This window comes from Camelus ferus, chromosome 30 (genome assembly GCF_009834535.1).
Source record: "Camelus ferus isolate YT-003-E chromosome 30, BCGSAC_Cfer_1.0, whole genome shotgun sequence".
Lineage (NCBI taxonomy): Eukaryota > Metazoa > Chordata > Mammalia > Artiodactyla > Camelidae > Camelus > Camelus ferus.
This window is the reverse complement of record NC_045725.1, coordinates 19,936,562-19,950,580: the sequence shown is the minus strand read 5'-3', so window position 1 is coordinate 19,950,580 and position 14,019 is coordinate 19,936,562. Positions and strand designations below refer to the sequence as shown.

The 14,019-nt window shown below is 40.6% G+C and overlaps 1 protein-coding gene across 13 annotated transcripts in view; it reads left to right on the top strand.

The window, feature by feature from the left end:
* The window catches only part of TCF4 (transcription factor 4), a 344,633-nt gene that overhangs the window by 102,079 nt on the left and 228,535 nt on the right, over nucleotides 1-14,019 (top strand). For 12 of the 13 annotated variants that reach the window (XM_032470370.1, XM_032470364.1, XM_032470356.1 and 9 more), the window contains one exon: nucleotides 12,915-12,976. In XM_032470370.1, the coding sequence (XP_032326261.1) occupies nucleotides 12,915-12,976 (62 nt within the window). Of the gene's footprint in view, nucleotides 1-6,920; nucleotides 6,925-10,682; nucleotides 10,688-12,914; nucleotides 12,977-14,019 lie in introns of those variants that run through there. The other variant, XM_014557669.2, reaches the window with a different exon arrangement.

Below are 14,019 nucleotides of genomic sequence, written 5' to 3'. Positions count from 1 at the left end.
ATGTCGTGTTTTAAGATTTAAAATTTTGACCTTGAAGAGGGTAATGTTTTTAATTAGTAGAACTGAGGATGAGTTTTGATTTGTAAAATCTACGCAATCTCCTTGTGCCTCGTGATTGTGGACTTGTCTCTGGTTTCAGGGTCACTGCAGAGTCCTGCACGGGGCCTCGAATTAAAGAGAGGAAAAGAAGCTGTGAGGGGTTGGGTGGGCCTTTGAAAGATAAATTACAATACGTTGGATCGAATGAAGAGAAATTGGTTTTATCCTGTTTTGCATGGGCTGTATCTTGCTTCGATTTCAGTCTGTACCAGGAGGCTGGCCGTGTTTTCTTTGCTTTCGCTTGCTGATGTGTAACTGCAGATTTAGCAGTTTCTTTTGTGTCCCACTTGCCTCCCAGAATTTGGCCCAACAATTTGGAGTAGCTGAACGATTTATCGGGGACAGATCAGCTGAAATGTGGCTCAACTTGAGTAAAGCAGAAGGAGTGACATAAGGTTAGGTGACTGATGTGTGAGTTTTTGAATTTGATTTGGTTTTACATGGAAAGGTTGAAGCAATGATCCATGTATTCTAATAAAAATCATCAGTACAAATCAAATAAAATCTGGCTTAGTGGCTATTTTCCCACTGTATCACTCATGGCTAGCCTGTGCTGTTACAGACCACATTTGGCAGGCACGGTTTTTTCCTACAACAAAATCTTAAAGTAACATTGCAGTCTTTGCGATGTCAAGAAGGCATCTTTCTTTTCTAATCAAACTCTCTGCTAATCTCATCAGATAAATCATTATTCTCTACTGACAGCTCTGGCTTCCCCGGACCCCTTCCCTGCTTCTTGTTTTCTCTCAAGATGCCTGGTTAGTGTCATTCCCCAGGTCTTTGCTTCTATCTCCCTTCAATCTAACGACATTTCTTCCATTCCTGAGGAAGAGTTACAGCTCCATTCCTCTTAGTGAATTTGTGAGACCGGTGCATCATACCAGCTCAGCACTTTCTGACCAGTACTCCATTGGTTATGAGATGGGCAAAACACAGGCTGCATCCAAGTTGTAGACCTACTAAGAGAAAAAAAATGCTCTTCCCATGAATTCAACGTGATGAAGCTTAAGAAAATACCAGTGGTTGCCTTCCAATGCATTTCCATTTTTTACCTCTCAAAGCTGGACTAGTAAACTGATGCAGAAGTATTTTGACTAGTTCAGTTTTGAGAGTGTCTTAGAGCACTTGAAAGCGAAAGTAAAAGGAGCAGCCTGGTTTGGAGAAAGCTAGTCATTTTTGTCATTCTAGACTTGACCTGCCATCACAGCCCTGGATCTTTCTAAGACCAATGCCAGACTTGTGTCAATGAAATTGTGTCCTGTGTAGGGCAGCTCAGAGGGGAGATTGCCAATTTTGTTTTCATTACTGACTTTACTTAAAAATGAGTGTTACTGGATGCAAAAACTCCATCATTATAGTACTATTTAACTTTCCTATTTTAGCAGGTATTTTAATGAACTTTAGCAAGTATTCTGTTATCAGTTAGAACGAAATAATAGTAGTAACATGAAAGGATGCAATAAGTCTTACAGGGAATAGCTTCTTTGATACAGGATAACTGCCGACTTTTTCTTTTCATTTTTGTTTTCATGCTGTGGAAAAATGGTGTTAGGCTGCCCATACGTAAGTATGCAACTTCTTTTGATCCCAATTTCATACTTTCAGTGATTCCAGACAAATCATTTTCAGTGAGATGAATCTAAAAAGAACGTTTTGGAAAGCAGAAAGCATAATGCCTAAGTGTGGTTATGTTGCTGTGAAGGAAAATCTAAAACCCTAAAGTGACCAGAATTAAGTCTGATCAAAAACAAGTCACTGATCAAAAATAAAGGCGATGTCAGTGGAATGAATGACAACATCTGGGAACCTTTTTAAACACTGTCATTAATATTGAGAAACCTTTAGTCATTTCAAGTATGTGGATTGTGTTCGTGCGTGTATTGTGATTTTATACACACACACACACACACACAGGTAAAAAAGTGTCTGCCAGGCATTCGGCTGAAGTGGAGTTGTGGGGAAAATTTGCTAAGCATTTATAAGTCAGAGTCAAAATCCACCAGCACTGTTCAATTTCCAAAATGGCTTCCTTCCAGGGTTAAAAGGTTTCCACCTTCTATTGATTGGAATCAGTTAACTTTCTCAGTCCCACACGGTGTGCGTCTTTTCTATCCCGCGGCCACGTTCCTCTCCCAGTCTTGTGTTCAAGCCCTGCTCCTCACTTTGGGCCTGTGGCTGGTTCCTGTGTGGACACAAGCTCTAAGTAATGGGAATACGTTCTTTGTAAGGTGTCAGTTTCCTTCTCACTTTTAGAACATTTTGGATGTGTCCCACTTTTTTCTACCTTTTCTTATTTTGGGGGGGGGGGTGCGGCCTTCTGAAAATGTCAGCAAGTTTTTTTCTCTGTCATAAGTTCTTGTCTGTCCACTGGATTTTCACGGAGAAGTCCTGCTGTCACGGCAGGCCTCCTTTGTACCAGGTGGTTTATAGACCGTGTTGGGAAGAGGCAAGGACTGTCTATTCAGGGCAGCAGCGACTCCAGGGTGGATTATTTACCTTGGCTTTCTGCATTGCCTTGATTCACAAGTGGGTTGCTCAATCTTGTCTTCATCTTGGCTGAATTCCTTCCAAGTTAAGAGTATAGGATGTCTTCATTTAGTCTAGTTTCTGCCCTCCCCACTCCTACCTAGGTCACAAAGCTACGGTCAATAATTGTATCCCAGAAAACGTCAGGAGGGTATACACACACAGTTGGCGAGTATTTCCTACCAATTGAAATACAAAAGAAATTTTGGTCCAGTTTTGCATTTTTTGCCCTACATTTCTGTGCTTTTAAAACCCACTCTGTCACAGACCAGAGGACCTGGAATGCTGCCTTGAAAAGTGTGATGGGTTATCGCTTGCTACCGGGGTGAGGAGAGTGTGTGTGTGGAGGGGATTTTCACGTTTTACTTTCTACACTTTTGTATTTTAATTTTTTTCAATAAGCACATGGTTAAAAATTTGTTTCAGTGCTCTTAAAGACTCTCCCCATAGATGGCTGATTAGTTGCGCAGGGAAAAGTTGTAATTATACAGTGGAGAATTCCCACAATCCTTGAGCAGGTGATCAAAGCAGCATACCAAATGAGGGCCAGACGGCCAGGACACCGAGAGGCCCTGTGATACCCTGGGAAGGACACAAGGCCGCTTTTGTGGTATTAGGTCTGCCCGGATATACTCGTGCGAAAGCATCAGATAAACTCAGATGGAGAAGCGTTTTATAAAATAACTGGTTTGTACTCTTCAAAAATGCTAGTATCACCAAAAGAAAAGACTGAGGAACTGTTTCCAATTAAAATAGATGAAAGAGGCCTATTTAATGCGTTGCGTGGTGATCCTGGACCGAGTCCTCTACAAGAGGGGGGGAAGTGCCAAATTGGAGTATGGACTGTGGGCTAGATGAAAGTATGGTATCAGTGATAGATTTCCTCATTTTGATAGCTGTACTGTTTTTGTTCTTGGAAACGCACCCAGAAGGACTAAGAGAAAAAGGGATATGATTGATTCAGCCTTCTTGCAAATGGTTCAGAAACAACAGGTTACGTATTTTAACTGCATTTGTAGTTAAAACCTTTTTTAAATAAAAAAAGTAGGGAAACATAGGAAAAATCCGAAAATACGTATTTTCCTCGATTTCAGTCCTTGATCTTTTCTTGATTAGTTTCCAGTGGGACCAGGCTATCCGTGGTTTTGTTTTAAGGTTCCTGGGCGATTTTAATGGTCAGCCACGTTTGGGAAGCACAGCCCTAGATTACATGTGATCCTTCCAGAAAGAGTTGCTAGAATCACTTTGAGATTGATCAGGCGCCAAGGGATAAGTAACAGAAAGTCCCTCAAAATTGGAGTGAAGGGATGAAAATCGATTTTGTTTCGTTTGGGGATACAAGCTTGATGGAACATTGTTGCACTCTTTCTGGGTTTTAGCCTGATGGATGAAGCCTGCGGTTGACCAGATGCCTTACTGTTCTTTAAAACCCACAAAACCTAAATACTCTTCTTCAAGTTCTGTGCTCTCGCAATTCTGATGAACAAAGTTGTGCTGTCCCTTTGAGTATCCGACTGTACATTTGGGCAAAATGCATCCTGTTGAGCCCATTCAATAAAATAAAAAGATTTTCCCCCTGAATCTAAGCTCTTACAACTTCGCATTGGTGAAGTATCTCAAATTCATTTTTGATGGATTGCTTCCCTTCCAGTACATGTGGAGATGGATTTATAAAACTGTAAATGGTTTATGCATTCGTACAGATTTCCATTGTGTGTGTTTGATACCGATTTTACCTCTTTTTAATTGCAGCGGAGATAAAGAATTTGTAGTTTAAAACAGTAGGAACTGCGTGTTCGGTGATCAAGGAATTAGATAATCTGGCTTGTTTGCTTAAGGGGTCTGTATCTTGAGACTTTTATAGGGCAGTATTAAAGCTCTGAGCCTTCTTATTATGCCAATACCCAGAAGATTGCTTTAATGAGAAGTAAAGGGCCTTTTTCCAATTACAAGGGAATAACTGTATTAAGTTCCTGTGTTATGTCAACCTGCTTTGATTTGATTACTGCGAAAGAAATGGATTTATCTGTCAGTGTTACTTAATTAAGCCTGCTCATTGATGTTTTGCAGAGTAATATAGTGTGCTTTGCACATTTGAGCCTAAATACAAAGAAAATTGGCCTAAAACTGAGACATGACCCCTGAAGATAACATGTAAGATGGATTGCTTGTCACTCCCAGGTCATATAGGCTGCGGTGTTAAACACAGGTGGAAGACTGGAATGCTGAAAGGATGAACTGAGAATCAGTTTGTGGGAGTGATTATTGTAAGCAAAGGGGACGGTGCTAGAAAACTGGATTTTAGGGGGAGAGTTTTGAATTATTTAAAGCTGTTTGGCTTCACCAGCATCAGTCGTGCATTCAGAATAAAGAGCAAAACCAGATAAGATGAGAGAAAACAGGAGAAGTAGACTTTGTTAAAGGATAAAGGGAAACAAAAGAAAAAGAAAAAAACTAGGAGGAACGGATGCCATTTGGGGGAAGGTGGACCATTGTGGTTTTGCAGAGCAATTACAGCCTACAAATATTTCAATTAAGCCTGCAGCCCCTTCCCAGAGCCTCACAAATGACACCCCAGGGAGCAAAGAGTTTATAAAGGAAAAAAGAAGAAGAGAGAAAACTGTTACATGTTTCATCTTGGCTCCCCCCCCCCCCACACCATTGGAATAAATTTAATAAATTATTGATCAAATGGGCATTTAAAATATCAATTTGTACATCTTAAGTCATTATAGTATTAGGGATTTTGCAACGTAAGTATTGCATGTCTGATTTGAAAAACTCCTTATCACTACAGGTGCTGGTTATCAGAGTTACATGTTCTGTCTTATTAAGAATTGAAGCATATTTTAACTGTATTTCTTTGTTGTTTAATGTACCTCTCTAAAATAGTTACCTTTTATTTCTCACACTTTGTGATGTTTATTTGTAAATACATCTTTAAAAGGTACCAGGCACCTAGTTATAAACTTCTCTAAATTATATTCACTTTTAATTTAGGTATTTTGAAGCTTGTCTGTTTAATATTGGAGTTAAATGATATGTGGGTTTTATTTTCAGTCTTTGGATATGGCAGCTTACTTCACATTGTATTCTTACCGGATTTGAACTGTGTCTCCCCTCCAAGGAATATTATCTTAGTAAGACTGAGTTTTAAGTGCTTCTGGGTGACTTACATTTTATAGTCAGAGCAGGTATATATAATTCACATCGTTATGTTCTTGCCTCAGTTACTCATGGCTCGCCTTCTTTCTGGGCTCTTGCTTAGAGACCAGATGAACTCTTGGAAGGGCTGACTTCTCTTTAAGAGGAGGACCTTGATTGGTTAGTTTCAAACAGTTGAAATGGAAAGTCACCAAATAACATCCATTTCTCTGTATCTCATGTTCGATTATTCAAGTTAGAATATTATTCAAGTTAGATTATCACACTTCCAGATGACATGGATTGATGTAAAGAATTCAAGCTTACTTTTATCTCAATTTCATAATCTGACTGTCTCCTCACCCTGAGTTTTCAAGAAGATTTCTGAGTTTCAGAATAGGAAACATCACTGGCCTATTGATGACATCACTGTTACGCATTTTATTTGGTTAATTCCATATTATCTGAGTATCGTGTTATGTGAAAATGCTTTTCCTATTTTATAGTGCTGCAAAATGCAGTTAACTCCCTATTTTAAATATCTGAGATTCTTTAGTGTTCATTTTTGAAAAAGTTTATTTTGAACTTAAGGAAAAAATATTGTTTCAAACAATATTTTAAAAGATATTAATGGAAGTTGGAGGTTCATAAAAGCTAAAAATTGGCCATAATTACCTTCTGAACAAATTTTCCTACTATACTTTTCCCCTCAGTATATCCACATTTCACCTTTCCTTATGCAAGTTCTATGTTTGTATGTGAACTATACAATTATCTTATACTTGACCTTTGAGTTTTCAGATTTATTTGATAGGGAAATCCAGGAACTGAAAGGGCCGGCGTTGACAGCCGTGCTCTGAAAATGGAACGCCCAGGTCCCTGTTCTTCATATTTGAAATCTTTTAGAATTTGTGTGGAATATGTTGCTTCAGCCGTCATTTTTTGCTCAGTCAGATTTGGGACGTGCTGGAAGTTTGTCATCATTGCTTAGATCACTCCTTGTGAAGCATATATTGTTTCTTACAGAAACAGAAAGAAGTGGTCGTGGTTGTGTGGACCTTGTCAAGTGTTTGAAGTTCCTCAACTCTTTCAACCTCTGTCCTCAGACTCAAATTTGACTTCAAATCACTCTACTTAGAGCTCTTATTATACTGGGTGCTAATGAAAATGTGCACATCCTTAACACGCTCTTTGCTGATGAAATATTTTGAACTCTAAATTCATCTGGCACTGACAGAGAGCATATGCCATCTCAGTTTGTGTGGAGGGCTCAGCCAAGGGTTCTTCCTGGACGAGGAAATTAGTAGGAGCCGCAGATGTACGCAGTCTGTGAGTCTCCATGATGGTGTGGAGATTTAATAGTGTCTGTTTTTGCGGAGAGAAGGCTTTGAGACGGTGTAGACGTCCACATGTCTCAGAACGATTATCTTTCCAGGAAGAACTCAATCTCAGCCTCCCGATGCGTTCTACGTGTGTAGAAACTTTCATTAGGAAATCAAGTATATTTCTACAAGGATGGGGATTTGTAGACCCTTAGAACAATACAAAACACCACTTTGGTTGTTCTCTTGACTTCATGAAAATTTGGGGCGCTGGTCGTTTGGCATGATCTGGTCTCTGTGTAAGGATAGGATGGCTACACAATCCTACCTCAAATCAACAGTTAGGTAACTCTCACACGTGTTTACTTCAAATCAGGGTTAAACTTACATACTGTTTAGTCTGTGCTTTTAGCTTGGGCCTTTGGTCAGCATGCGTAACTCCTGGTAGTGTGTCATTTACATAACGTACAGAAACGTGTTGCAATGGTGAGGTACAGAGCGGATATTCAAAAGGTAAATTAAGTCATTCAACGGCCCTAACACTCAGTGACTTCTCACGGTGATGGTGCTGTGGAGAAGGTGGGGCTTGTTTGTTTTAAATGTATTGGCCGTTTCTCAAGTCCAGGAGAATATTTGAAAGTCTCTGACCTGTTTAATAGAACGAAGAGTCATAGAACTGTGAGACTCAGCTTTCCTTGAATAAATCACAAGTTTACATATGTGTGTGGTTTGGCTGTCTTAGATTTTGGAAGGTATTGGTAAATTTGGCAGTCCTGGTAGGCATTGGTTACAGTTTACCATGGTCCTGGTGCTCTGCTACGTGTTTAACAAGGATAAATTAACTCATTTACTGTAATAGTAACTCCTTGAGGTTGGAAGCCTTGTTACTCCTTCATCTCCTGTTAACTACCTGCTTTGGGTGGAGCCTGGGTTTTCGCTTCCGTTCTTGACCCAATGGGCCATTACATTTTCTAGGCTGGCACATGTCCTCAGGGCAAAAAAAAAAAAAAATGTCTTTTCTTCCTCTCTGGGCTCCAGCTTCCGCTTTGATTTTGGCTGGATATTTCCTTACTGTCTTGTCAGCTCATTAGCATTTTAAAGAAGATGAAGCAACTTTTTTTAACCATCGTTTTTAGTGTTTTGTGGGAGAGTTTGTCCCAATATACTAGCCTGCCCTATTTCCAAGAATGGAAATCAAACCCACTTAATTTACAGTTGACAAAAATGAGTTCAGAGAGGCCAGCGACTGCTCGGATCCTAGAGCTGGTCTGTGCAGAGTCATGGCTGAGACCTAGATCTTTACCCAGCTCTTCGTGCTGTGTCTTCTGACCTTTGTCCAGTCTGTTGACAGTTTTGATCTCGCGCTCCACAAGAACAAAGTGGAGATTTGAGTAAGCAGATTGTAAGTTTAATGACTGTGGATGAGAAATTGTAGGAATTACAATTAATCTCTGTATGTCTTTTCTCTAAATGGAGTGTTTGGTCCTAGTTCTGCCCAAACTTCGCTTTTGGGTTTTGGTGCAGAAATGTTAGGCATTTTAAGGAGGCTTTTGCAGAACTGCTGAAATAAAATGAAAATTTATGGATGGTCAGGTTGCCTCCTAAAGCAGCTGTCAAACCTGTGGAAGTTATTAAGTCTGTCCTTGTTTAGGATAAAATATATTAGAAACATTTTGAACAATTGAGCCTGGTTCCGTCTTCTGGGAGAATAATTTCTATCATCTACTTGCTTTTTTCCTTTCCCTCCTTCTGTCAAAGTTACCATCTTTCTGTTATGTATTCCCATCTCGGATAGAGGGTGACAGAGGAACATGGGAGACACGAAAACCAAATATTTAAGTAGCTTCTATCCTGGGCAGTTTTTCATTTGTAACTATGTTGCCTTAATGACTTTCCTGAACAATTTGGGGATGTTTTTTTTTAATCTGATGTTCATTGTGAATCTTGTTTCACTCTTTGCTTTGCCCACTTGGGAGCTGCTATAATTTTGACCCCTCTCTAGCAAATGTCTAGTCCAGCACAGTGCACATTGTAATAAGCTCATCCTACCTCTGGCTTGATTGTTCTCCTGTTTTATTTTCCAATCTCGTGATGTCTTCAGATACTTACTTACATATATTTATTTGTGTTGTAACAATTCTGTAGTCTTTTGTGGACATAGGAATGGGCGTAAGCTTACAAATGAACCCATCTCCTCTGGTGCGATGTGACTGGTGGTAACGTTGAGCTGGTCATGGAGAGATCTGAGCTTCTTACCAGGGAGGCCTTTGCTCTTGGCTTTAACCTTGATGCCACCTTTGTCTCCCAAGGGTGCCATCTAATGTCACCTGGAGGGGGACTCTTTCTAGCCCATCTAAAACTCAATTTCTTCATATAGAAAATGACAGTAGTATTAGTGTATTGAAGTGCTTGGCCCAGTGTCTGACATATTTCAGCTCACTAAATGTTAGCTGCTAGTATTTTTTGAGAGATAAGGAACAATTCATGCAGAGGGAAGAGCAGGGACAGAAACACAGAGGTGTGAAGCATGCACAGTGCCCAGGTGCAGCAGCTGCGAGGAGGGAATGGCCGAGCGTAGTCATGTGTGCGGTTTACATAAAAAGTGAGTCTGGGCAAGAACTACTGGGATGCAGATGTGAGGAAAGGTGGACCGCATGCTGCCGAAACTGGCCACCTGGGCAGGGATTTTTACGATAAGGAGTGAGATGGACAATCCAGTGGTGGTGTGGGACCTGCATCTGTCTTGTGTTCCCACTGGAGGAGGCGGGTGGTTCTGTAGCTCCTCCGTGGGTGAAAATCACCTGAAGACCTTGTTAAAAACACAGTTTTCTTGGCTCCACCTTCAGAGATCCAGTCTCAGTGGGTTTACAATGGACCCTAAGATGCTGATTTTGAAATGAGCATCCCAGGTGATTTGGATGTATGTGGTCCTCAGACGCACTTTGAGATGCGCTGGGATAGTTGTTGAGGAAATGTGCTTGCTCTCTGGCTGGCAGGTCTGATGAAGCTCAGCGGGAGGGAGGATGGAAACAAATGTCTTAAAAATAACACGTTTACATTCATTACATGCTGTAGCTTCGTGTCTTCTTGCTACAGGTAAATGAGCACCAGTTGTACCGATATTCTTTCAAAGATGAAATATCCTCAGAAGTCATAGAGTTGCTGTATTAGGTTTGGGAGAGCTGGGCAGGTGTCCTTTTCTTCTCCATCTAGCAGGAGGCCAAGGGAAGTAAAAGCTTTTAAAAAGACAGCAACAACAGGACAGAAGCAGAAAAGAAGGTACCAGCAGCGTGAGGTCAGGAAATGAGAAAGATGGAAACAGGGAAAGGATGGGAAAAGAGCAGCCACACATGGTTGGTTGGGAATCTATTTGTGAAGGAACCCAGCCAGTATTTAACCTGTTTTGAAAAAGCTAGACTTCCAGCATTTTTAATTAGTGGATTGCTCGCTTTTGAAATTGCCCAGTTGGGAATACTCAAGTTTTGATGTATTTTATTTGCCTGCGAATTAGCAGCCTGCTTGGTTGACCATCATCTTTCCTTTATTCTGTGGACAGAATATTGTATATGAAGGTCTTTCGAAACAGTCCAGCTCAAGTCTGGTTTCAAAGGCATCAGTCACCATGTATTTAGTAAGAATTTGTATTGATTATAAATCAATACAAACCTTTTTCTCCAACTCTATTCTTCTTTTTTGCTCTTTAATAGAATTTGTCCTCTAGCACAGGGCTTCTCAGTCTTGGCACAGTTGACGTTTGGGGTCAGTATTTTTTGTGGTGGGAATCTTCTAACATTTGTAGGATGTTCAGCCGCGTTCCTGGCCCCCATCCACTAGCTGCCATGAGCTCTGCCCTGCCTCCATACCTCTACCCTGCCAAGTTGTGACAACCAAAATGTCTCCAGACATTGCCACATGTCCTCTGGGGACCAAAACCACCCCCGGTGCAGAACCGCTGACCTGGGATTACTGTGGTCCCCTGTCCTCCTTGTCTGTGCCTTTCTTTTCATGTTTAGAATCCTCTTTGAAAATGGAAAAGCTAAAATGGGTCCAAACACTGTGAAGTCTTATGGTAGGTACAGGGATGCACCTCTGTTCCTGCATAACTTTTTGGCCACGTTTTCCAAGAGGAGAAATCTCTCAAATGAATCCAAGCTGGATATTTCAGGAGAACAGGGAGTCAAAATGTGCAGACTTCTGATTGAGAGATTTTGTCATTTATACTTTTTTTTTTTTTTTTTTGCTGAAAATGATTTGGGGCTAAGAATGCAGAGAACTGTGTAGGCTGCAAAACTTAACTGTGCAACAATCCAGAGGGTTCTACACCTCTGCTGCCTGTATTTCCCCCAGTTCAGTCCACACAACGTAGGCCAGGAGGTTGGGTTGTTAAGCTGCAGGTTTCGGGAAAAGTATTGCACTTCCTCACGAAACCAGATATAATCCTCCGAGCTTTCTTGACTTAAAGCTCGCAGTCACTGATTTTAGCTGTCCACGGGGAATATCTGTTCACGGTTGCATTACCTTCTGAAGCACCAACAAAAGGAACTGAAATAATATTTGTTTAAAAAAGAGAAAAAGATTTCAAGTTCAGTGGTAATAGTTGTTTGTTGTTTCTATCCCATCTCTTAATATATTCCAAAATGCCGTCTACTCCACTGTACCCAGAAGTAAATCAATTAATTCTACTGTGATTACTTCCGCTGATAATAAAGTAGGAGTAATCAAAGGAATGACAGTAGTACATTAAGAGAATAAACAGTGTCATCGAAATGTTAGAAAACACAATAGATAGGAGTGGGTCCCCTGAACCAAAGTTTCCACCTCCTCCTGCAGCTCTGTCAGGGGGAGCGTGTGATGTGGCCGTCTGTTACCCACCGTGATCAAAATAATAGAACAGTGAAACTTTTTATACTAATAAAGGGCCTTTCATCAAAAATCTCAAAAGCCATTTCTAAATATAGAGCGACTGATCTTTAAAACACTTTTATGTTTTGAGCCGTTAATATGGTCACTTAGCTGTTAGACTCTCCATCCTGAGCATTTGCCGCTTAAAACCCCGATTGGGCATCTAGTGATTGGTCAGCATCAGAACTTCGGTGCCACAGGGTTTAGAGAATTCCAGCTTTCTGGTTTGCATATAGATCTCTTCACCATCGTTTATCCAAATAAAACATTGCTTTAACAACTTTCATGTCCATGTCTCAATGCCCAGATTACGGATTATAGGTCCAAGTGAGGTGTCTATTAAAAAAAAAAAAACTGAGACAGTATTGTCTTCACTTTAAACTTAAAAGAAATTCTGATATCCTTATAATGCACTGATGAAAATGGACTATCTAGTCTTTTTTTTTTTGTCTTGCGTATTTTTGTTGCGCGTCTGTTGTTCGGTGGGATAAGCCTTGGCAAGAGCACAGGAAGGAAGAGCATCGTGCCGTGGATGCTGCTAATATTAGTTTGGCTATTTACCCGATTTAACTTGTGTATAAGGTGCTGTTAGTGTATTTTTAACTTACCTTGTCCGAAAGATTTTAATAAAACTTTAAGTGCAGTTTCAGGTCTATAAAAGTTGAGGCTATGAAACATTGTGAAGGATGGAAGTAATTTTTATGTTCATACCTCTTGTTCCTGAGGGTCCAGTTCATTTCTGCTGTGAATATAAATGAGTTAATTTAAGTAGATGGGTCAGAAGCCGCTATCATCGTGGTAGCCTCGTGCCTGATTCTTAATTAAAGGCAACAGGAGATTAATTTGAAACATTAATTTAAAAGTGCATATACAAAAAGAATTATTGCAAGAAAGCCTAAAGAACTTTTCTCTTGTCCCCAGATGTAGAAGACAGAAGTAGCTCAGGGTCCTGGGGGAGTGGAGGACATCCAAGCCCGTCCAGGGTAAGTATATCTAATCTTTTCCTCACAACCAGACATCCACATATGTAAATTGACAAACTGAAGGTGAGTTTCTCTCTCGCCGCCACACAACCATTCAGATATATATGCAGGCTGAGTTTAATGAGAATCAGCTCGTGTTTGGCTTTTTTTTTCGCTCTCTTATTGGATGGTATTATTGATTTTTGACACCTGTTCCACTTTGGCTAACCAGAAGAAAAATCCTTCATTAAATATTTGGCCTTACTTTGCCAGTTATTGATCCAGTGTTACAGAAAGTTATTTCCTGTAGATGGCACACCTTTGGAAAAATTCCTAGTAGCCATGTGATGTATTGGGGTAAAGAGACCACTGAGAAATTCTGACGGCATAGGATATTCTAGCCTGTTACAAACTACACAGTAGATCTGAGTTGATTTCACTTTGTAAACATGTGACTGTTCCACCAGTGGTGCCTTTGGCCACCAGTGGCTTCATTCATTGATTTGGTCTGACATTTTTGCTACTCCTTTGAGGTTGTTAGTGTGGGTGTAATGGAAAGACCATGGTGCAGGGTGCAAATGGCCGAGGCGGTTAGGCAGTGTTTTTGTACGTGTATGACCTTGGGCGTGTCATTTCACTTCCTTGGTTCTCATTTTCCTAATGTGTAAAATGAAGAAGTAGAACCAGAACATCTTTCATGCTCCTTCCAGTTTGTACATGTGATCTGTCTTTAACGGAATCATTTCTCGGCCCTCTGAAATCCACATCAGCTCTTACAATACACATACAATACCCTACGTTAAAAATAGACCTGGAGCACAGAGTGAAAATTGCCCCTCCCCCAGCCAGCTGTGTGGCTGGATAAAGCATTCTGCAGGGAGGGTAGCATTTTACTGTAAGTGTTTACATAAATTTGAGTCGGAGCGAGGTCTCTATTTTGGCATAAGAGGTAAGGAAGGTAATCCAGCTGTCAAAAGGCATAGGTTCTCCATTTCCACCTGTTCTTTGGCCTTGCGGTTCGCGCTCAGTCTTCAGGGGTTAGCAGGATCCGTGAGCTTACCAGT